The 24,627-nt window shown below is 55.6% G+C and overlaps 1 protein-coding gene across 1 annotated transcript in view; it reads left to right on the top strand.

The window, feature by feature from the left end:
* The first annotated feature begins 4,770 nt into the window (after positions 1-4,770).
* Positions 4,771-24,627, top strand: part of PEBP4 (phosphatidylethanolamine binding protein 4) — a 69,286-nt gene continuing 49,429 nt past the window's right edge. The window contains exons 1-2 of the mRNA XM_086477172.1: positions 4,771-4,910; positions 6,444-6,576. Of these exons, the coding sequence (XP_086333298.1) occupies positions 4,771-4,910; positions 6,444-6,576 (273 nt within the window). The remainder of the gene's footprint in view (positions 4,911-6,443; positions 6,577-24,627) is intronic.

Consider the following 24,627-nt stretch of genomic DNA (forward strand, 5'->3'; position numbering starts at 1 on the left):
CAGGAAAAGCTGAGCTCTTTCTGCCAAGCAGCTGGGCTTGGGCTAATGCTTGGGTGGAAGTGCAAGGAGCAGATTTATTGCCCAGAATAATTGCTCATGCAAAGCAAAAATAAACCCTTGTTTTCATGAGCATTGGAGCAAAGCAGCAGTCTTGGCTCTGTGGCAAGAAGGGGCAGAGTTCCTAATGGACTTATAACTTTGCTGCAGCCTGAAAGAAACCGGGAGGGGGGGGGGAAAACCAACAACCCCAGGCTCCTTGTGTCGTGGGACTGGGGAAACTCGAGCCCAGCGATGCCTCCCTGCTCTGTCCCTGGAGGCAATTAATGTCTGGGGAGAGCTGAGGTTGCTTAATGAGGTGGAGGTAAACTCAGGTTGCATGAAATAAAATAGGTTTTTATGGCATGGGGACTTGGTGCTGGGTGAAGTCAGAAGAAATGCTGGAGCAGATTATAAATGGCACTGGTTAATCTTAAACTAACATCAACAGGAAGCCAGTGGCTGGGCTGGGAAATTCCAAAGCTTGCAAACAATGTTTTTGGCCCATGTCAGAATAAAAAGCTGGTCTTTTATGAACATTTATGGAGAAATTCTGACCTGGAAACACTTTTTTTTTGCATTAAAGCCCAGCATTAGGTAAATAAACCACAACAGAGCTGGAGGCTTTGCATGCATGTGAAAGCTTTCAGAGCCTGTCAGCTTCAGCTGGTGTCCATGGGGTTCCTTGAAATACTTTGATTTTTGGTTGAGCTGTGTCCTAAAGCTCCTGGGTAAATATTTTGGGACTCTGGTAGTGGCTCATAAGGCTGTGGGAGTGTGTCAAGAAATGGGCTGTAAAGGGGTGATGGGCTGGGGGGCTCAGTGGCACTCAAGACGGGCTATTGCCTCCTCTGCAACAAGCCACCTTCCCTCCTCTGCCAGTTGCCCCCATTTTTTGGCCCCATGGATCAGCTGATGTGTGTAACTTGGCTCCCAACATGTGTTTTGTTGCAGCTGTTAAAGCAAGCTCCAGACTTCTCCCTTCCTTCCCTGCCTTAGGGTAGTTTTCTCTTTAAGAGCCTTTTCATCTCTAGTATTAACAGAAAATTGTGATTTCCTCACCTATGCCTTAGCTTTGCCAACTGTGAAAGGCTTTTTCAGTGGCTTTTGGACCTGACCTGGCTTGCTGGAAATTATATATATTCCATTTGTACTTCTTCCCAATGAACTGAAGTGATAGTGGGACTGCAGCATGTGTAGGCAGCACTTTGCTTCCTTGGGCTTCACATCATCGCTCCTCTCAGCTGATTAACAGAACAAATCTATCCCAAAGCCATTGGTTGCGCTTGGTACCTTTGAAAGCTTAATTTTAATTCCCACCTATCTGTTCCTGCTGGAAGTCAGGAACCTCCTGGCCCTGTGACCCAGGGCTGTGTGAGGATGGGGCAGGGGGAAAGGCAGGGAGCACAGCCCAGGTGGCTCCATGCCAGGGCTGTTTCAAGCTGTCCTCCAAATTAACACTGGCTTAAAAGCGATTCCTTCCTCCCCTTCTGCTGGGGTTTGGAGGAAAGGCAGAGGCCAGGGTGAGCTGGGGGGGTTACACGTATGGAGATGCAGAGCCCAGTCTGAGCACAACTAAATCCCTAGGGTTGTGTCTGCTGCCCAGCAAGGCAGACCTGCGCGTGGCCTGTGGAGAACGGACAACACTGCGGAGCAGGAGGGGTTTTACAGTAGTATTCTCAGTAATGGCTTTGCAAAAGAAGTGGTGTGAAGTCTTTGTTTGTAAGAGGAGGGCAGCATGTCATCCTTGAGTGTGGGGATAAATCCTGGGTGAACACACTGTCCCCAGCTCGGAGCTGCAGAGCCGCAGCACCGTGCCAGAGGCTTCCCGGCAGCTGGAAGGACAAGATTCCTGCAGTCCTGCACTGCTTAGTCAGGAGAGGTGACATGCAAACACGCTGGGATTGCTGCGAGAAGAGGCTGGCTCCTGCTCCGTACCCGGCTTGACACCAGCAGATGTGTGTTCCCGTGGGAGGACGCTTCTCCAGAGGGCTCTCGGGTGTGTGGTTTATCCATCCTCCCCGGCTGTGGGAGCTCCGGGCCCAGGCAGACCGGAGGAGATGGATGCTGGTGGAAATGAGCCGTCCCCTGGGTGGGTTTGCCAGGCCCAGGGTGTTTGTGCAGGCAGGGTTGTGTCAGCTACAGCCTGGCAGCCAAGCCAGCAGCACTGTCGGCTCTTGAGTCCCCCTGTCCTGTGCATGGGTCTAAAGCAAATGATCCGGTGGCTTTGTGCCCCTTGGGAGCCCGTCTGGCCTGGCGGGAGTGTAGCAGAGGAGCTGTCGGGCTCGGGCAGTGCAACTTTCCCACGTGTTTGGTACCCTGGTGAGGGGGGTTTGCTGCTGCCTTTGCAGCACCCGAGCAGGAGAAACAGAATCTTTGCAATTACTCCGCAAACAGCTTCTGGAGATAAAGGCATCGTTTGCCTTGTACAGGGTGTTGCAAGAGAGATTGCTGCTCCTATGGGTTTTACTTCCAGAGCATCCCCGGGGGATCCCTCTGCACCTTGTCTGTCGGCAAACCCTCTTGTGCTGATCCCGTTTTGTGTTGATCCTGTCTCGGGAGGTCTCCAGATGGAACTGACTGATATTGCCTCCATGAGAAGGGCTTCTCTCTGCCTCCAGGCTTAAAATAAGATACTCCCGTTCAGAGTCCATCCTGTCTCTGGCTTTTGCTGTTATTTGGGTAACTTCTGCAAAGTGGTTACCCAAAATAACCACTGCAAAGTTGCTGCAGGAACCAACTGGAGCTGGTTACTGCAAAGCCCCGATGCTCCTCTGTGAACCTGCGACAGACCCGGGGGTCTGAGCTGCCGGGGCTGCAGCGATATAAGCCCTGTGCCAGCCTCGCTGCTTTCATGCTTAAATAACCAGCAAAAAAAAATACGGATTTACCATGGTGAGAGTTATTTGGCAGGGAGAGTCCCTTGTCCGTGTCTACAGCTCTCCTGGGGTCCGAGTCCGTGTGTCTGTCCTGGTCAAGGCTGCTGCCCCCTTGCCTGCCGCCCTCTTGCTTTCAGTGGGGCTGCCAGCTTTCCAAGGGAAGTCCTGCTTTTCCCAGAAATCCCCCTTTCCGTGGGTGAGAGTCACTGGGCAGCCATAACTATCACCAGTCCTGGGTTGTGCCTTGCCTGGGGCTGTGATCCCCCCTGCCTGGCTCCCCGGGGACCCCAGTTTACCACCACCCCCACCCCCACCACCTTGTGATCGCATGTGAGGCTGTAAACCCCGTTTGGGCGATCCTGACTCACGCCAACCGGAGCTCCTGACTCCGATGGGAAAAGCGTTACTCACGTGAGCCTGGCTGCAGGCGCAGGGCTCTAATTATGGGGTTTGCCCATCTTGTAGCGTGGGAACCGGAGCCATTAGCCCCTAAACCTCCTGATCATTCCCAATACATTAATGTTTCTAATTAGTTAAGCCTGATGCCTCTTTCTCTCTGTAATGACAGCGGCGCTGGTGCTTACTCGTGTTCGCTCTGCGTGCTGGTGCTTCATTATATAATGATACAGTATGTGTTGTAATACCGACTCCCAACTGACAGTGGGTTTTTTTTTTTGCATGTGCCTCATCCAGAGCTGATTAGGCAATGGAGGAGACTGGCTAGTGCAAATAAACCTTTGGGTCGCATCCTTTCTAATTAGCTGGGAAGTTGCTAGTTGCTAGAGGGGAGGAATCGGGGCCAGGTCCTCGCCCAGAGCTGGTGGGTCAGTCGGAGGTTCTTGTTGTGGGGTTGAAAACCCGTTGCCTGACTTCGTGCTCCTTCAGGGACAGAGCTGCCCCTTCCCCGGGGCTGTGTTTTGTCATTCCCAGTCCCTTCTTCCCTTCCTTCCTGGGAAACCATCTCCACGGCAACCTCAAACCTCCAGGCTCTGCCTCGGAGCTGCTCGCCCATCCCCAGGACCCGGCGGGTAAGTGCCTCGGCAGGGCCGGCCGTGGTGGCCCTGGCCACCGGGTCCATCAGGCTGCTGGAGGCACCTCGGTGCAGCCTGGGGAGGTGAGGGCTGGCGCTGGGCTTGGCAGGGGTGTGGGTATCTAAACCTCACACCCCGTCTCCTCTCATCCCCCAGGGCTTGGCTTGGGCTTTGTAGGGACTTGAAAACGGGTGGTCGTGGCTGTTCTCGTGGCGGGGGAGAAGCTCTGCCCTGGTTCTGGAGGAGGGGGCAGGGTTCAGGGTGGACCCTTGTGTTGTCCCCCTGCAGAGGCTCTTCCTGGGGTCAGGGATGTGTCGGTGTGTCGTGGCTGGCCGTGTGCCTGTCAGTAACGGTCTCGGTTAGACCACGACCAAGCCTGATGCCAGTTCTTCACCTCTTCCATCAGTCCTGGGGAGAGCAGCAGGGTCAGCACCTGGAGACAGGGACACTGTCCCCTCCCTTGGTGCTATCTGGGCTTGGAACACGGTGGCAGCGATGGTTTCTGTGCTGGGCTGCCCAGCTTGTGACGTCACACGTGCACGTCCCTGGTGCTGGCGAGGCACCTTCCCTGTAGGTGGGCAGAAATGGGTCCTCGAAGATGTGGCTTCTTGCTGGGGGCTTGGTGCTCCCTGGCACAGGGCAGGGGGAGGAAACACAGTTTATTTCTGGTGTAATTAGGATTAATGATGTGGAAATGGGGGGGAAGTGTAAGGATGGGGGGGGGGGCTGAAGTGGAGTGGGGGGGGATGATGTGGGGACAGTGCTGGGTCACAGCTCTGCCCCTGGGACTGACCCCCTCTGTCCCTCGGTCCCTGCAGGGCAGGATGAAGCTGCTGGGTGCTGTGTTGGTGGCTGCTGGCCTGCTGGGCCCCGCCGCCTGGGGGGAGCAGCCCCCCTGGCCCGATGAGCCTTCACGGACCTGCTTCTTCCAGATGCTCAGCAGCGTGGACAGCGAGTTCTGCAGGTGAGGGACTCCCCGTTGTCTCCTTGCTGGACTGCGCCAGCCATGGACATCTTGTCATCCGCTGCCCTTGCGTGTCCAGCGTGTCACCTCCTGGGACAGTCAATTCCAGTGTCCCCTTTTGCCAGGGCTATAAATGAGTTGCTTTCTTCCATTTGCTGGGAATCTGGGCCACAGCGAAGCAGAGCAGTGCCTGCTGTCCTGTGCAAGCTGAGATCTTGGTGTCTCTGCTCACCTCAAGTTGTTGCTTGGTCCGTTTCGCAGAGGCTTTTGAAGCTACTGGCAGAGTCAGAGATGACGAATGTTTCCTGCAGAAAGTTTCAGGAGAAGGAGGCTGTCTTGGGGGAAGGAAAGTCCTAGAACAGATCATCCCACAGACCTCAAAGCCTGTCCAGCAGAGATGTTAATGCTTGAGGTGTGGGCATGGGAAGAGGAGGAAGCCTGGAGAGCTTCTCCTGGAGCTGTCAACAGGCAGGTTGCTGCTGTACCAGCTGGGCCCCCTGTGGCTGAACAGCCACTGAATGCACCCATTTATCAAGGGTTTTGGTCCTTGGCTTAAGCTCTTGCTGCCTGTGAGCTGCTGGAGATGGCAGGCAGGGCTGGGTGAGCAGCAGCACACAAGTGCCCCTCACCTTTGGGAGGTCCTTAATATCCTGCGTTACTGGGAGCTTCTGCAGCAAACCCACCCTTTCTGCTGCTTTCCACTTCACCAAAACTCTCGAAATAGGAGCAACTTCAGCTTCTAGATTAAGGCAAGCGGAGACTTCGCTTGGTCCCAGCTTCCTCTCGAAACCCACGAGCAGAAGCACCTTGCTTTGGACTCTCAGCCCGCTCTGTGCCAGCCCTGTGCTGCTGCGGGTGCTGCCTCAGCAGCCTCTTGGGCTGCGGGATTTAAGGGCCCCTCCAGCGAGGGTCACGTCGGTGGCAGCTAATCTGCAGTGTGGCCTTGAGACTTGTTATCTGCACGCTGCAGTGGCCTGGCAGCTTGCTCTGGTGGCCCCTTTCTCTGCTTAGATAATGCAGAAGGGGAAAGCACTTCGTAAAGAAGTTGGAGCTGGAGATATCCGACCTGTTATTGAACTATCTGTACCCAAAACACCGAGGAGGCTTGTCCCTGCTTCCCTATCACAAGTGGGAGAAGAGGGCTCAGAGTTCAAATGGCTTGTCCAAGGCCGATGGGGAGTAGGGGTAATTTTGTTCTCCAAGCCTTAGATTAACCTGTACGAGCTGTGATTTTTAAAACTATGGAAAATACTGGGAATGATCCAGGGTGTGCTTGAGCCATAATGAATGTTTTAAAGTCTTGCTGCTGCTTGGGAGAGGGAGCAGACCCCATGGCTCTGTTACAGCATGGGAAGGTGCTTATCCTGGTGCACAAGATGCCCAGCACCTCTGCCAGCAGGTTGGGGGCTGTGTCTCCCACCCAGCTTTGCAACGGCAGCTCAAGCCTGGCTGGGAAGCAGCACTAATTCCCAACCCCTGCATGCTGTGGTCTCACCCTATATCCTCTCCTCTCCCTCTTTTTTTCCTCACCAGAGGGGATTTAGAAGTTATCTACCCAGACCTGGGCAATGTGGGCTGCATGTACATCCCCAAGTGCCACCAGTACCGGCGGCGGATCAGCAGGGAGTGGGGCAGCCCCCGCGTTCTGTACCCCCAGGCTGAGAAGGTGAGTCCCGAATCCGGTGGATCACGGGGAGCTGCCCCGTGTTGGTTAAAGGTGTAGCTGGATCACGGGGGAGGAATTTGCCGGGAAAGTGCGTTACACTTGTGTGTGCTTGTACTTTGAGCCTGGCTGGGAGCTGGGCCAGGCTGGGGGCGCCCAGTGCCTGCGCTGTGGGTGCTGGGGACAGCCCGGGAGCTGCTCGCCCTGTGCCGTGCGTGGCTCTGCACCGCTGTCCTGTGGCCAAAGGGCTGCCAACTGCTCGGGTGGTGCTTGTTCGACTTCTGCCTGAACTCAGGGTGACTTTCTAAGCTTTTTTTTTTTTACCCCTGTCCTTCCCCATGGCTTCAGGGTTTTGGTTTGAGGCTGGGTTGTGGGTGAACTTGAAACTCCAATATTTTTTTAAGACATTGTAGCCTTTTTGTTTTGTTTTGACGACATTGTAGGGGGAAAATATAATTGTATGCATAGATTTGTTTTTTTTTTTTGCAATTGCTTCTAAACTTTTTCAAGGAAACATAAGCTTTGGATGGGTGTTTGCACCCCTTGCTGGTGTCTGACTGGTGACACGGTGTTAATTACTCTGATGAGCTCGCGGGCCGCTGTAGGGGTTGGTGTGTGGCGATCACCGGGAACGGGGCTGGGGGGGGTGCCCGGTCCCTGCTCGCACCAACACCCCCCCCAAACCCCCGGGCCGGGGCTGCTGTTGCCGCCCGCCGCCGCCAGGTGGCAGCATTGAACTTCTTGAGCCCCGGCGCCGCCGGGGACTGGGAGCACTGGGACGCACTGGGCCGCCTCATGGGTGCTGCACCCGTGTGGGGGACGTGATGCCTTGGGCAGGGGAGGAGGGGGAGGAGAAGTGCGGTGCTGTGCGGGTCTTTGCTGGGTGTCGGGGTGGCATCCTGCACCCCCAGTGTCCCGCTTTGCAGTTTGGGGACCGTGACCCATTGCAGGGTGCTGGGGCACCAGCTTGCGGAGGAGACCTTTGTCCCCAAACCTCCAGCATGATCCTTGCTGGTGCCCCAGTAACAACCTTGTGCGTTTTCCCCACCATCAGCTCCAGCCCTGGCAGCTGCGGACGCTCCAGCCGTAGCTAATGAGGGAGAAACTCTGCTCTTGTGTGTCTTGGCTTTACCTCGAAGTGTTAAGAATCAGTTTTTCTGGCTGCTTCGTTGCCGTCTGGAAAGTCTCTTCCCCCTGTTGATCACATGGCTTGAAGTATAACTTTCCTTTAAAGATGTCTGATTCTTCCCCCCCAAAAAATCCTCCTCCCTGGCAGAGGATGCTGCACATAATCCTCCATCGCTTGTGTGTTGCTTTCCAGTAGTTTGAAACTTCCCAGAGATGTAGGCAGGTGCTTTTCTTATTTTTGTCCTGGAAAGCAAACCGCGGCAGGAAGAAGGGAAGGGACTTGGCTGTGGTGATGCTGGTGGGCGCTGCTCTGTTTGGGGGGCGATAAGCAGAGCCAGACCCTTGCCTGGGGCGGGGTGTGGGGGGTGTGCAGGCTTTGCATTCACAAACTTGCCCAGGCTGGGCTTGGGAGCTGGCTGTGTCTCACTTGGGGGTGTTTATTTTGGGGTGGGATGCCAGCTGTGGTGCCGGGGTGGTGGGCAGGTCCCCGAGGAGCCTGTTGCAGAGGGTCCGCAGCTCCTCGCTGCCATCGGGGCTGGCTGGTGGCTCGTCTCCGCTGGCGGATTTGGCACCGTTTCCTTCCAAGACAACTCGGCACATCTTGCGCTGAGGCGGCATCTGAGGACACGGGCCCCGCTGCTTCCCTTGGTTTGCATTTATTCTCTCCTCCGGCCTTTGCCAGAAACACATCGCCAGCTCTCCGCAGCCCGGAGGCTTCCAGCTTTTGCGGGGTGCAAACTGTGGGTTTAATTTTGGGTAAGGGGCTGGACGGCCTTAAATTGGCTGCAGAGAACTGGCTCTGAATTGCCTCGGGCTTTTCTCTGTTGGAATATATATATTTTTCTTACTCCTGAACTTGTAAGGATGCTTTGGGATAATGTTGTTTTTCCCCCCCAAAAATAATGCTCAAGTGAGTGGGAACAAGAGTTGCCTCATGCTGTGCCGGGGCTGAGGCGTGCACAGGCAACGGGGTTGCTTTTTATGGTTTATGATGGGATTTCTAAGGCCGGGAAACTTGATTTGTAGTGGTGGGGTTTTTTTTTTAATTGCCAAGTGAGAATGGGAAACCTCACTTTGAAGTTATCTCCATCTGTACGTGATGCTTCCAGCACGGCAGGGTGCTGCGGCCCTGCTGAGGCTCGGCGATCTCGTGGACGGAGTGGTGAGAGCTGGGCTGGGTGAAGGGGCTGGCTACGCTTTTTCTGTCAAAAATCCGTGGCAGAAAAACTCGGGGTTTGAGTATGAAAACTTGTGTAGGAAGTGTTTGCTTTCGGTGGAACACTCTGTCTCTTCAAGAAAAACAACCACCAAAAAAGCCAAATGTGGAGTGTTTGGTTTTTATCTCCGGAAATATTTATCAGGGTTTTATTGGGGGGGGAATGGGACATTTCCCACCCTTGTTCCAGGTATGGTAACGGGTCTGGTGAGGGCTGCGTTTCACCCTGCCTGTGCCCAAGGTCTCTGCTCGCAGCCTCGATGCTACTTGGCGAAGGTGATGTCAATGGGGGTGAAGGCCCTTAAAGTGGGGTGGCATCTTGGAAAGCTGAGCTTTGCTGAGCATCTACCATGCTTGGCCTGAGGAACTTCAATACAACCATATGATGTGGGGTTTTTTATAGGGGGTTTTTATTTTCCTTGATGCTTATCCAGTTTAGACACTGGGCCACGGCAGCCAGCTTTGTCAAACATCACTTTGTCTTCCCAAAAGATCCATCTTGGACTCCTTTGGTGCGATGAAGGCAGCAGTGATGTCTGGCTGCTCTCTCTGCGAGCAGCAAAGGGGTAAGAGATGCATCACCAGACACAGGAGGCCAGTGACTGATGGTCTGGGTGTGCTGGAAACCCTCTAACTGGTGGGCACAGATACGCCCACGGCAGGTTTCTGTGGCTTGGGCCTGTGGGGCAGTGTCTGTCCCCCAGCCCTGTGCCACAGCAGAGCAGCCAGTTGGTCCATCCTGGCGCTGCAGAGCTCTGAGTGGGTGTGAGATGCAGCCCTGCAGCGCTGAGGATGCTCGATCCTTGCTGAGAGACCCCTCCGAGCACCAGACAACTTGCTCTGCGGACACCCCGTGCAGCCTCTGGGCAGCACTGCGAAGAGGTGACACAGAGCAAATGCCAAACGCAGACGTTGGCATCTTCCCGAGAACCCTGGCAGAGGAGCTGCCGGACCAAGGAGGAAGCAGGAGCAGTGGAGAACATCTGGATGGATGGGAAATGCGCCCTCCTCGTCCTGCCTCAATATTGCTTCGCTCAACCAAAAATAAATTGGAAAAGAAAATTGGACGTTGCACCAATTTGGGGCAAGTTTATAAATTCTGCAGCTAAGCAATCCCAACCGAAGATGATAGATCGCCCGCGAGCGCGCAGCCCCTGCCGTGATGTATAGTCGCATTAGCCGGAACGCTGTTACATGATTCTGTTTTATTACCACTGTTGGTGGCAGACAGAAAAACAGATTAGGCTTGAGATCAAATCGATAGGAACTTTATTTACTGGCCTTTTAAAAACATATTTCTGCACTTTATAAAAACATACGGTAGATGCTATTGATAGAACTTGTCTGCTTGTTAAAAAGCAATTTACCTGCCGCGATGCGCTCGAGCCGCGGTTCACGGCGCTACCTTTTACCTGCTTTTCCACATTCGTTTTCAGCGCAGGGTTTGACAACTTCCTTAGAGGTTTCTTGGGGCTGTGGTGCTTTAGGGTGTGGGGAAGGTGTAGGACTCGCTCTCTGGCCAAGGGGCCTGATGTCTCACAGTGCTTTTCCCAGGGTTCCTGCCCCAAACTGGATTTCTTTAAACTTAAATTGGTTTTGCAAGATGTCTCTCCTGTCCAAACTAGTCTGAGAAGGCACCTTGCACATCCATCAGCTAAACTTCTTTCTGCGGCTGCATGGAGCGCTGCCTTTGCTCTGCTCTTTCAAGAATGGTGCATTTTCGTGGTATCTTATTTAAAACCATTTCCATGGCAGAATGGAGAAGAGCTGGAGGTGAAAAGGCAGCTGGAAAAGCCCCCCAACCCATGGGATGATGCCCTTATGGGTTGCATCAGGCTTAATGCAGCGGCGGCTCCGTGAGCTCGTTGTGCCTCAAGCTGTAACCCGCACCCTGGGGGGCTGCTGTGGGGCTGGAGAGCCAGGGTGACACCCTGCTGCGGGGACCACCGCCAGGCCCAGGGTGAAGGGCAGGAGACTGAGCCTCTCCCAGGAGCTTGGGTTGTGCCTGGAGTCCATGGCTAAATCCATTTGCTGGTTAAGTCCCAGCTTTGGCCCCGACTCTCTGCCTCTTCTGAACTCTTGGTGGCCGGGTTGGGGACAGTCCTGATTTCTAAAGGTTTCTGTGCTCTAGGGTCTGGGGCCCATTCTTTGGGAAATTACTCGTATGAGGGAATTCATTAGCTTTTAACAAAAGGAGGAGAAGGTCTGCTTAATCTCCTAATTGGGATGTGCTCTAGTTGTGTCAGGCAGTGATTTGCAGCTGGCTGGAAGAGGGGGCTCTCGAGTGGCGCTCAGGTTAAATTCAAGTCTCATTAAAGATGGTTTTAAGCAGAAGATTCCTGACAGTTTGTGTAGCCTCGTTGGCTTGTGGAACGTCTGGGGTTATGGAGCCACCAGCGTGGGGTTTTCTTTCCCCCCCCCCCCCCCCCCTCAATCCTGTCTGGGCTACTTAAACAATAGCCCAACATTCCTTCCCGATGCTGTCAGCCAGATATTATAGGGATTAGCCCAAGCCCCTGGTGATGAACTCCTCCCTTTTGCCTTGCTGGAGCTGGTGCTGGTTTGGGTTCCCATGCCCCGGGACGGCGCTGTGGCATACCAGCACCCCCGACTTCAGAGGGCTGCCAGCCCAGCGGCTCCCCGGCGCCTGGGACATCCCGGCTTTGCAGCGACTTCTGAGCGGAGCGGTTGGTGCGAGGCCTGCGAGCTACCCGAGTGCCTCTTTGAGGGCTTCGATGGGGGGGGTTAAAGCAGAGAAAAGAAGAAATCTGTGTGCTGCGGGCTTTTCTGTGCTGCATCAGCCCTGTCCTCTGCTGACCCGCTCCCAGGCAGGACCGCGCGGGGTCTGGCACGCTGCGGGTGCCTCTGCTTCGGTGGAGGTTTGCGTGGCAGAGCTGATTCGGGGTGTGATCCCCCTCGTGCACCTCTGAGCAAGGTGCTGCTTTACTTTCTGTGGCTCTGAGGGAGCAGGAGCGCTTCCCAGGAGAGCATCCTTGATGGAAAGCGCTGGAGAAGTGTGGGGTGTTATTCCACCACGGGCCCTTGCCCCACCAGAGGGGACCAACGGGGCGGCTGGTGCCACACACGATGAGAGCTTCTTTCCATGAGCAATCTTGGCAGAACTGTCACTTCGTATCTGTTTCATTACCTACACGTTTGCTGGACGTTTAACCACCCTGGACAAATAATGTTCCCCTTCAGGCAGAAGGATGGGCTTGGGAGATGGCAGGAACCTACAGGTCATCAAGTCTGCTCTCCTCGTGGCTCCTGTGTTGGCATCCAGGCGTGTGCGGGACGGGTGCTCCTGCCTTATTTCGACAGCAAAATGTTTGGAGCAGCTGATGGTTTTACTTTGATCCCTGTAAACACTATACAGTAATCAAAGTTTAAGCTGCTTTGGATGAAATAATTGCTTAACAATCATATAAGACAAAGTGATTCAACAAATGACAATTAGGACTTGTGATATACAGAACAGATGCATTCAGTGTACCATATTATAATGTGCTAATACAAGATTGACAGCACAATAATAGGAGAGAACAGCCACTCAGCCTATAATTCGAAACCAAATGTGAGGCTGTCCACAGAGCTCAAATCCTAACAGGCTGTAAAATTAGAGGTAAGAAGGCACAAGTTTCACAAAGACTCATTAGCAGGTTGGCTGTGAATTTCCAAGGCCGGGGGGGGGTGTGTGTGTGTGTGTGTGTGTGGAAATTTCCTGCTGGAGAATGACTTGTAGGCTGCGATGCGAAGTGAAGGAGGGGGGGGAAAAAAACCTCGATCTCCTCGTGTCTATACGTTGGGAAGTGAGTAACTGGTATCTCCTGGGTCTCCAACGGGCTGTAGCTGCTGCTGTTCCCCGTGAACAGCCAGGTTTTGGAGCGGAGGGGTGCTGCTGTGCCAGGGGATCGGGCGCATCAGATGGCGTTACTGTACAGCACGGGTGCGTGAACCAGACAACGGTGTTAAGGACCAAATGAAATTAAGACTGATATGAACACGGAGGTCTAACGGGCGTTCCCCATGGGAGTTGGGCACTTCCCAAGCCCTAAATGATACTGATGGGTGACAGGGGCACCCTTTAGCCCTGTCCATGGCGATTAAGGCAGCTGGCTGGTGCTTGCTCTTCTCTTTGGGTAAATCAAGAGATGGGGACATGTGCAGGAGCAGGGGCTGTCAATCTCCAGTGCCCTGCGTGAGCGGGGAGCACGCTGGCACGTGCGGAGGCAGGAGCTGGGGGTCTGCCCTCCCCAAACCCCCTCCATGGGCTGGCTGCACCGGGCGATGTGCCGCTCGCTCCTTCTAGAGCGGCTTTGGAGCCAAAGGGATCAAAGGAGCTGATATTTCCAGCTCTGGTGACAAAACAGACTTCAGCTCATCTTGTACTTTACACACACCGTGCACTTATTCCACTAACATATAATTTTATCATATTTTATTATTAAATAAACATGCCAGAAAATATACTTTTTGTGTGTGGGGGAGGAGGAAAAGGTTTGGTAATTAAAACTTCTATCCATCAATGCTTAACTCCAAGAGATAATTGTGTCGCTTCTGCAGGTGTATACTTGGTAATCAGTCACCCAGTTTTGTGTTAAAATTGGAGTCGGCTCTCGTGTGTGTGCGGGGAGCCGGGACGGGCCACGGGCTGTATGGGATCCCAGCGGGCACATCCCGGGGAGCGTGCGGTTGTGCAATGGCCAAGGAGTCAGGAATTCAGCTTTTTGTCTCAGTGATGCCAGTTTATTGCACGGGCAAGTCCCTGCCGTCACGGGCGCTTTGTTTTTAACCTCCTAATCCAAAAGCTGCGGTGATGCACCCGTTGGGTGGGTCTGTTGTAATGAAATAGGGGGTTTTGAATGGGGTTTTTTTTTAATTGCAAAGCCAAATTGCATTGTAGAAGCAGATGAATCTGTTGCGAATAACCTCACTTATTATTTTTTTCTGCCCTGCCCCAGGGGGATTTTCCAGGTATGCTCTGGGTGCTGGTCCCGTGGTGGGGGTCGGGCACCCGGGGTTTAAAAGCCTTAGCTGGGGTGACGCTAGAGAAAAGGCTGCAAAGCTCGGCCCTCCCTTCATTTGAGCTCCCCACCCGTTTTATTTTCGAGGACACCCTTGGGAGGTGCTGCCCCCCCAAAACACAAAGCTGGAGCTTGGTGCCAAAGCCCTTTCTGGGGTTTCAAAGCCAGGCTCAGCCCCGGGGTCGAGGGCAGATCGATGAGCCCTGCGGCGAGGTGTCACACGTAGCGCATCTCCCGCTGTCCCCAGGACCTGCCTGGACTTTTTTCAGAAGAAATAAGCGGTGTTTCGGGTGGGCAGGAGGGTTTACGGCAAGAGGCAGGCTCCTCCAGGTGCTCCTGGCGCTTGAGCCTCGCAAGTTGGGTTTGTGGGGTCTGAAATCGTGTTTGATCGGGGGCGTGAGCGTGGCTGGTGCGGGGATTGCCCTCCCTGCTCTTCGCAGAAGGGCCTGGGCGCAGCCAGGCTCTCGTGGGTCTCGCTGGGATGCGGGGAGTTGGTGAGTACGTGGATGAGAAGTGCAAAAACTGTGAAGTCCTGGTGGCTTTGATGCGGGAGGAAGGGGAGAGCCAGGAGGGAAGCGCTGTACAGGAGAGGTATTTACCCATAAAACACACCCTGACCCTCCCATGGGACTATCTGAGCAGCTCCTGACCCCTCTTTGGTGCCTGAGAGGGCTCGATTTTGGCATGAGAGGGTACCAATGCCCATCGAGATTGAGGCACAGCCCTCGCTGGGTCCCTTTTCCCCAGAGAAACCCGCTCTGTCCTGCTTCCCTGCTCCGGCTGCGCTTCCCGAGCATCACCTCTCGCTCGGGGCAGCATCCCGGGGAGCTCAGCCTCGCCGCCGGGCTCTGAGCCGCAGCATCCAGAGAAGCCATCCCCGGGAGCCTTCCTTCCCCCTGCAGCATCTTCCCTGGTGCCTCCCCACCAGCCCAGGAGCCTTTTCCACTGATGAGTAATTCTTCCCGATTTGGGGGCTCCTTCCTGCGCTGGAACGACCCCGAGCTCGCCTGCCTCTTTCCAGCTGCCAATCTGCGGCAGAAATTTCCCCCCTTTTCCCGGCGGAGGGGGGGGGGGGGGAACGGGGGATCTCGGTTATACAAGCCGGGGTTGGGGCGACTATTTTGGATCCCTCCTTCCTGCCTCCAAATTGCAGCTTCGAATGTGACAAGTTACAAAACACTTGAGTCATTGCTCGCTCGCGCTCGAGCGCGCGCTCGCTGCCTTTTTCCCCCCACAAGTTCGGGTTTGGGTTGTTTTATGGGGGGGGAAAAAAATAAATGGGGAGGGGGGGAGGTGGCTCCTTGCCTTCTCCCCCCCCCCCCCCCCCCTTCCCTCCTCCGAACCCTGGGTGGCTGCGTGCGGCCCCCACGCGGGGTAACTGGGAGTGCTGTTTATGTAAGCTGCTCATGTTCTGCTGAGCTGCAGCGAGAGCTGTTGTCGATTCAGAGGAAAGCCCACGTCTGCCCACGTAGGATCTCCCGAGCAGGGTTGTGTAACGGGGAGCCAGGCAGCCGCGCTGCGCCGGGGGGCTGCTTGCGCGGTGCCGGAGGGGATGCTCGGGAGATCCTGCTCGTGGGGGGGGGGGGGGTGTGCGATGGGGTATCTTGGGTATCTGGGGGCAAAGGAGCCAGGGGGGAAAAAGTCCGTGGTGCTGCCAAAGAAGTCCACCCGCTTCGGCGGGCTGTGGGGAGAGGAGGCAGCTCAGTGTCCGCTGCTGCATCTCCCGAGGGGTTTGGGGATGCTCGGGACGTCCTGCTCTGGGCTGGCGCGCGTGGCCGAGCGGGCACGGCGTGTTTGGAACCTTTCAAGTCACGGGGCGACTTTCAGTGTCTTTGTTTCTTGGGGGGGGGGGGGTCTTGGCAGCGAAGGGGGGTGTTTCTGGCAGATGTGTCGCGGCGTTGGACTCGAAGGGAATATTTGCGATGACCCCAGAGCCCCTCGGTGGAGGGGGGTGGCCTGATCCTGGGCGCACCCGGAGCACCCAAAGCCTCTACTTGCCGCCGTCACCGGTGGGTTCGCACCGACGGCCTTAAGGTCTGGGGAGGGGGGTCGCATCCGTCGCTGCAAAAAGGCTTCATGGACGGGGAGGGGGCCGTGCATTATCATGTCAATGGTTTTTAACATAAATCCGTAAGAATAAGTAAAGCTGGTGGCTGGTGTTGCTCCCAGCCGGTGAGAAACGTTATCTCGGTTATCGGATCGGAGTTCTGCGCGGCGTTACATTTTTATCCATATTTATTCATGCAGAACAGAGGCGCCGAGCGAGCCGCCCTGCCACGGGGCTGCTGGGTGCACTGCTATACATAAGAATGCACCTTCATTTACATCCTCACCACTTTCCCCACAATTGAACTACGTGGGTTATTTTTATTCCTTGTGTGTATTTTATTTTATTTTATTTTAAAGGTGGGAGAAGGGGAGGAGGGGGGAAAAAAAAAAAAATACCCACCTCTAAATTCACCTTTTTTCATTCTATTAAAATTTCCCCTCCTGCATTTTTATAAGGCATAGAAATGAGGCACATGAGTGAGCTCCAGCGGAGGGGAGAGACGAGGCCCGGGGATGAGGGGGAGGAATGTGTTTTGGGGCAAAGAGTAAGTTTATAACTATTTTTCTCCTAACCGGAGCAGTTAGCGGCACTGCAAGCCATTCATCTTCTGATTTAATAACTCATTCTCCCTGCACGGAGATGGGGTATTATATTCCTGGGGATTGCTTTTCTTAGTATCAAGTACCAAAGACGAATCCGCATTTTCTAACAAAATACATTTTCATTGTAACTGAAATAATCATTTTCTGCTCCTTGCTTTTTCCCTTTATTTGGGGTATCAGAGCTCTCCTCCCCCCAGGTCCCTCTTTCTGGCCTGACATTTATGTGTTTCCTTTCCCAAGTGAGGGTTTCGATGCTGACAATACAAACTCCCTCGTCTTCTGCCGTCCTGGGGGGCTCGTGTGATGGGAGAAGTGCCTCTAATGAAATAATAAATCAGATATTATATGATATACAGTGTATTCTGCGCTCAGGGGGTCTCCCCTGCTGTGGGGGATGATGCACAGTTGGGGTACCGGGGGGTACCAGCCATCTCAGGGGCTTTTTTGTGACCATTTCACCCTTGGTTGACGCTTTAGCAGCAGCAGCTCATCCCCTGGCGCAAGCGTTTCCCTTGTGCCCGAGGTCCCTTCTCCCTCTGGGGTGCGATGAGTTTGCCGGGCGTCGAGGAAGGGCCAAGTCCCGGCGCGGCGGGTGCGTTCGTGGCCGTGGAGGGTTTTCTGGGAGCAGAGGGAGCTCTTGGCTCGCGGCTCTGCCGCTTCCCGCGCCGCCTCGCCGGGGTTAATATCCTTAAACAAAACTTCTCCCTTTCATGTTCTCCTCGCCTGACTGTCTCTTAACTAATCATTTGATCTCAGCATCTCCGCGAGAACGTTCAGAGCCTGATCAGAAATTAATGGGAAGGAGGAATTAAGCAGCGGATCAAAGTGGCGGCGGCGCGGGCTGCGGTTCGGGGCTGAACGCGGCGGTGGCCGGTGGGGCGATGCGTGTCGCGATGGCGAGGGGGGGGACGCGGGGGCCGTCAGCTCTTCTTCGTGCTCTCCGTCCGGCACGGGGAAGGAAAGCTGCAACCTCCACGCAGAGGGTCTCGGCCGTCACCCTCGTGTCAGGCCTGGTGTGGCTGCACCGAGGGGCTCGGAGCCGTCTCCGGAGGTTTTTCGTGTGTTTGAGGATGCTGCAGGCAGCTGCGCTCCCCGCAGCGCCGGAGCCCACGTACGTGCGATAGGAATTCCCTCATTAAACAAATATTTGGCGAGTGGGAGGAGGAGGAGGGGAGGCGGCAGCGCTGCTGAGCCCCCCACCATGCTGCAGCCCCCCGCGAGGCTGCCTGACCCCTTCCCGGGCACGCAGCAGCCCAGAGGGAGGGCGATGCCAGAGCAAAAGGAACCCGGGGCTGGGGGCACGGCATTGCACCCGCCAGGTCTGCAAAAGCGGAGGGTTTTTGCTACTAAAACTCTCGTAATTCTGCATGGACCCGGCTGATATTTTTTGGGGTGTGACTAGGGGGCACACGCTGGCCCGGTGGGTTGGGATTTGGTTGCTGCTCAGGGCTTTGCCCCTGGGTTGTTCTGCAGCTGCTGGGCTGTTCCCTCCAGGAACCGCTGCTCCCGGGAGATCTCCCTCTTCACGGGGGTCGGTCACACGCAGTCGATGGATTTGCCAGATTTCTTCCAGCTGGAGTGAAAAGCCTGGGAATGCGGGTGGAAGTCTGGCCGTGAGGGAGAAGCAGGGCTCCTGGCATTTGGGGAGCGGGTGGGTTTGGCTGGTGTCACCGGCTGCTCCCGGCCACCTCTGGGCTGAGGCCCTGAATTCAGGCTCTCCTGGGCCGGAGCTGACCTGAGCGCTGGGAGCTGCTCGGAAAAATAGTACTTTTGCCACCTTTTTGGTCTTCCGTTGCTGGAACGTCACTTCAGGTGCCGCTCGCTGCTTTTTGGTGGCAGGGACCTGCCGAGGCCGAAGGTCCCAGGGAGATGCTCCTGGAGGGCATCGTGCACAAAGCCACTCTGTCCCCTGCAGTGACTGCAGCCTTCACATACCTGGTTTTCCCAGTAAAGATCCACTAACTGGGAGAGGAATACCTGCAGGAGGACGAGCACGGGGCATTCCTGCGGGATCCCTGTCCAGGAGATGCGACCCACGTCCCTCCCGGGCAGCCGGTAGCGGCTGCGCTTGGGGCTTGAGCCCCAACGGATGCCACTTTTGCAGGAAAATGCTTGATCAAACCTCAGCCTGGAGTCCTTTAATTATCTGCATCCCAGGTATAAATGGCACAAGCACTCAGGGGCTGTTCTCAGCAAGGGCCCGAGGCCACGAGGCAGGGCTGCGGCGGAGGTTTGTGCCTCCGCTGTGCCCCTCTCCTTTGCACACTCAGCTGCATTTCAGCGCGCGCACACACACACATGCTGGTATGTAAAAAAAGATCTCCTCCAGGAGGGAAACGTGCAACTAAAACACCACCACCACACACACACACACACACAAAAAACCCCAAACCCGTGGCAGTCTCCACACAGTGAATTAAATAAGGATGAAAGGCAAACGCTAGCTCTGGCAAAACCCTAGGAAAGGAGCCATCAGCTATCCGCATCGTCCTAGGATTTCAAACCACGCCAATGAAATTTGGCCGCTTCATTTCATTCACTGTCAATCAGCGTCGCTGCTACTGATGCTTCCTCCTCTTTTTATATCCCCCGTTTCTTTTGGCGATGCCCAGAGCTCAGTTGTATCCCAGCCAGGCAGCCCTCATCACCAGGCGATTAAATCATCGTAAAAAAAAAAAGAAAAAAAAAAAGAAAAAAAAAAAAGAGACGTCGCTTCTCAGACATAATAGTAAAAAGGGGGCGGCGGGGGGGGACGACGGCTCCGGGTCTATTTCTGCTCTGATATGTCCTGGCGTCGACGGCGTGCGTTCCCCAGCCACTGCACGATGCCGAGCCGCGCCGAGCCGGCGCTTCACCTGCTGCGGGTGGCAAAACGTGGTGTGCAGAGAGGGCTCTCGCACCGCGCTGGGGTTCAGTGAGATCCCAAAGCCACCAGGCCGGGGAACTGGTCCCGCTGTGGCGCTGGACCCTACGCTGGGGCAGCCTCGTTGGGCTTCCGTGAGCTTCGTTCCCTGCGTGGAGCGGTTGGGGTGTGGGTGAAGGTGGCTCGTCGTGCCTGGTCCCCAAGCAGCCCTGCCTGCGAGCATCCCAGCCCGTGAACATCCCTGCCCCGTGCTTTTCCTGAGGGCAGCTGCCTCCCAGCTTCCACAATCTAGTGCTTTAATAACAGAGCTCTCGGGCTGTAAAGGGACCGTGGAGAGAGCGGGGGGAAATAATTGTGCGACGGGGGGTTATCGGTTCGCGGAGCGTTTCCTGCCCCGGATTTGGCCATTCCCAGAATAAAACTGAGCGATGAGGGTAGGGCTGCCGTGATGAAAATGTGCCTGATGGCCCCTCCCTGGGGACCACGCACCAGGGGGCTGTGACCGTCCCAGCCCCGCTGCGGCCGAGGGTCCCGGACCACCCCCCCCCCCTTTTTCATGCGGACGTTTGCAGCAGCAACAAGGCGGCCCCGGTTTTGCGGCGAGCCTCGGCACTTGCCGCGCGGCTGCGTGCGCTGTGCCGGGGCGGAGGGTTGGTCAAAGTCCTGGGCTGTTGGAAATAACCCAACAGGTTGTTTTTATTTATTTTGAGGGGTTTGTGTTTGAACACAGCTCTCTAGGAAATCCCGCCCGGCTCGTGACATCCCTGGGGCTGCCTCTGCCGCCTCGGTGCAGGCGGACACGGCACCCGGCTCTGCCCCCGGGAGCAGCCCGGGCAGCAAAGTTGGGCTCAGATCCCAGCTTTTCCCAGACAGGAAAGAAAAAAATAATAAAAATCAGGGTGCGAACGCAGAACGTGCTGTCCCGGAGAACCATCCCCGAGCGGCTGCGTGGCCAGGGCTGGGGGGGTGATGGGTCTGGGGGGCTGTTTGTTTGGGCAATAGCATTAAAAATAAGTTGTGTACCGCTCGTGCGGCCGCCGAGCGGGGCAGCAAAGGGCTGGGCCGGCGACTGCTTTTTAATTTCAGAAATGTCACTGAGTCACGAATGACTCATAATTATAATGGGAGACATTTCCAACCCGGTGCATGACTCGGAGACGTCTTCCAGGGATATTAGAGCTGTTTGTAAAAGCCAGGCCTTGCCCTGGCGCTCTCCCCAGCTGTTTTGTGCGCGTGTCCCCCCTCCCCTTTGCCAAGGTGACATCGCGGCGGTGGCGACAGGGGCTGAGGATGTTCGTCCGTGTCCGGCGGGAGCAGGGGGACCCATTAACGCTCTTCATCAGGTGGCAGGTGTCTATTAAAGTGACTCCCATCACCTCTGTGTCTGGCCTGCCCTTGACTCAGGGCTGCCCTGGCAGACAGCTTCGTGTCGGTGGGTCAACCTCGGCCGCGGCTCCCCCGGGGGATCGGCAGGCAGAGGGGCAGCGGCGTGACCCCCCCTGGGCTGCGAGTTTTGGTCTCTGAGCATCGCCTGGGTCATCCCTCGCTCTGCCACTGTTTCTTCCTCTTCCCGAGCAGGGAAATTGTCCTTCCCGTTCCTGGAGGGTCTGTGGTCGGGTCCCTGGGCAGCTCATCCTCGAGGACCGGCTGGCGGGCGCTGTGGTGGGCACCCAGGGGTGATGCTCCCCCTCGGAGATGCGTCAGCACCCGGCTCTTCCCACGGCTCACCTTAGCCCATCGCTGCGTCTCCAGACCCAATTCATTAAGCAGCGTTGGTATGAATTAAATTAGGAAGGCGTTCGATCCAGTCAGACCAGTTCCGAGCTCCCAGGGTGACTGGTGCAGGTCCATGCCAGCACCAGCCCCAGTGCAATGCCCGGGAGCCAGGCTCGGGGAGCCGTGCAGTTCCCTCCTTGCTGGAAATACTTTCTCACTAAATAGCATTAAATATTCCTGAGCTGTGAACATCTTGGACTGATTTTATTTTCCATAAATAAACTTGTTGGGAGATATTTGGAGATGGGCCTAAGCTGCAGAGCTTGGACCGGGTCCCAAATCTCGCTGCTGTTTGGGCTCGAGGGGTTGGTTCAGGATTGTTTTGAGCTTTATTTTGGTTTTAAGGGTTTGAGATTAAAAAGCTACCCTCAAACAGGACTCTCTCTGTGCTTCCCCAAGCTCTCCAGACCCCGCAAAGGCTGGAGAGGGGCTGACCGACATCCCCTCGCTGCCGGGCACGGGCTATAGGGTTGTGTCTATATAGGCTGCTATAGGGGCCGGGGTTTTCAGAAGCGGCTGCTACCGCCGGGTGTTTCCAGCGTGGCCGGCTGGACGCTGGCCGTGCCTTCAAGAGGTACCAAACCCCCGTTTCTTGGGCCGGCACCGCGGATGCTCAATGTTTGGGGGAGCTGCCCGCACCCTCGCCGTGCGCTAGTGGGGTTCGAACCCTTCCTCGGCGCGAGGCGCCCCTCGCCCCACCGCTCCCAGCCGGCGACGTCGCCGGTCTGTCACCGCGTCTCGCTGGAAAGGGGTTGCTTTCCAGATTGGGCAAAGAAAGGGGGGGGGGGGGGGGGAATAAAATCAATTCTGTTTGTTTGTTTTTAAATGGGGAAAACAAGCAGGAGGGCTGTAAAGCTGCGTTTGCAAACCAGCTCCCTGCATGCCGCAGCCTGGGGAGGCCGGATCCGTGGGGCGAGGAGGTGAGGGTTTAATTCCTTTCCCTTACTGAAGGGGCCGAGCGCTTTCTGCTTGTCTAACATGTGCCTGATTAATTATGACAAGTACAGGATTGCTCTTTTGGTGAGCGCACATGCTCCCCGAACCCCTCGCCATCCCTCACCCTCCGCTTCCCTTCTTTTCACTCAATTTTCAGGTTTATGCCGAGCGCAGCCATGGGAAGAGGAGTCTAATCTGACCTGTAAACTCTGTCACATCCTCATTAATTTGGCCATGTCTCCCCGGGTAGCCTAAGGGAACCGTCACATTTTTAACGAGGCTCCGAGGAGGCCGTCACGGCGACAGCTTCATTTTGACAGCTGCGATAGGAAAGGTGCAGTGTCAGGTTTTGCGGTGAATGCCGGGGCTGCCGGCGCCGTTGCCGGCTGCTCCGTGTGCAGGATTTGGCCCTGGCCGTGCCAGCTTTTGCAGCCCCGTGCGGGGCCGTTTTGGTTCGGCTTCGTTTCACCCGGGACGCGGCTGCTCCTCCTCAATTTGCTGGTGGTTTGAAGCTGAGCCGGGCACAGCCCCGGAGCGAAGGGATGCTGCTGGTCTTCCATCCAACCTTGGGAGAGCTCTGGGGTTTGGCCCTGTGGCTCAAGATGAGCTACCCAAGGCAAATTCTGGGCAATTGTGCTTTTTTTTCCCCCCCCATTATGCCTAATTTTAAACATTTGGTAATGGAATCCCACGACAGGGTTCCCTTCCCAAGGAATATTCCCCTCTGGGGGGTCAGAGGCCGCAGCCAGGAGCGGTTTTATGTTCAGGGCGAGGATCGGTTGCCGTTTTGTGCAAGGGTAGAGGCTGATCCGGAGGGATCTTGCTCCATCCTGGGAGCTCTTCTAGCCTATTCTAATGCAAATGCGCATTAGCTGATAATCTGAATGTTGAGTGGATTATTTCACCCCCAGATGAGCTGCTGTAAGGCGAATTTTTTTGCTTGCAGTATATTGAACTGAAAAAAAAAAACCCTGCCACAAAGAAACCCACCTTGGAATTATGTTTTATCACCAGGAATCAGTGCTGGAAGCACACTTCTCTCTTTCCTTTGCACGCCCTAAAAGAAATGAAGAAATACGACCTAATGACACCCTCTAACAGCTTTATCGCGTATGCATGATAATTGCATCAGCAAACATTTGTATTGCAATTAAAGCAAGGAGGCAATAAACCAGAAGAAATCAATTAAAAGAGGATCCCGGCTGCGGGGAGCAGCATCCCATCCTCCTGCTTGTCCTGCTAAGCTGCCGCAAGACCCGACTATCCTCCTTCACCCTACCCCCCTAAAAAAACACAGCAGGGTTTGACCCCCCCCCCCCCAAGATGGGGCTGAGCAGGGTGTTGCTTTTTCTTTCTCCAAATTTCCCAAAAGCCGGAGCATCGCTGAGGGCTTGGCATCGCCACGCTGGAGCATCGCTGCCCGGTGTTGGAGCCGGTAGTTTTTGGCAGCTGAGGGCTTGGCCTGGGTGCTGGCAGGACAGGGAGCAGAGGCAGCACCCCTACGCCTGGGATTTGGGGTTGTTTTTGGGGCTGGGACCAGCGACAGGTTGGGGGGGATGTTGCTTAAAGCCACCGGGCTCAGCTCCCGCCAGAGCACAAGCGGAATTGTGCAGGAAACGGTGCAGTATTTAAGGCAGGATTCGGCCTTTTGGGTGTAAGCAAGCAAAGGGGGGTCCTGCTGCGGGCATCCAGCCCCGTGCAAACGCCGCTGTCGGCAGCTCAGGCTTTGCTTACTGCTGCCGCCACCCCTGCGGGCTCCTCCAGCCCCCTGGCATCTTCCCCACGACCCTCTCTCGCCCCACAACCAGCTTTTTGCTCAATCCATCACCCCAAATACCAGGGGTTTGGCTGCAAGACGCCAACCCGCCCCCCCCCCCCCCCCCCCCAGCTCTGAGCCACCCTCTAGCTTTGCCCACGGAGACGCGTTTCCCCCCCGTGCACCGCACGCGGCGGAAGAAAAAAAGCAGATAAACCCACCAAAACAAACCCTTCCCCTACACGTGCGGCTCCTTCCCCCGGGAGAGACTGAAAGAGAGACTGAACCGCACGTGACAGATGTTAATCGCATCATTTAATGCACTCCTGGAAGGCACTTGGATACAAGGGCTGGGTAGGAACCCGTACGGAGGAGAATAGACTATTGTCTCTTGTTTCCGCCGGCACCCACGGAGGAACAGAGAACCCCGCGATCCACGATGCACCCGGCGTTTTGTACGAAGGTGCGAATCGCAGCCCTTAAATTGAAGAGTTTTCTAACAGTTGCACGGTGAATGCGCCCGTTTCCATACAAATAAATGAAAAAAAAAAGCCATAAACCCCGTTTTTTGTTCTGTCCGCAGCTCCCCAAAGAGCTCTTTGGTCTTGGGGGGGCTACAGGAGAGGGGAAAATAGCGATGGAGGGATCACACCCGAGCACCCCTGTCCCAAACGCCTTCTGGGCGGCCTGGGAAATAATGAAA

The sequence above is a fragment of the Leptosomus discolor genome, chromosome 23 (genome assembly GCF_034619465.1).
Source record: "Leptosomus discolor isolate bLepDis1 chromosome 23, bLepDis1.hap2, whole genome shotgun sequence".
NCBI lineage: Eukaryota > Metazoa > Chordata > Aves > Leptosomiformes > Leptosomidae > Leptosomus > Leptosomus discolor.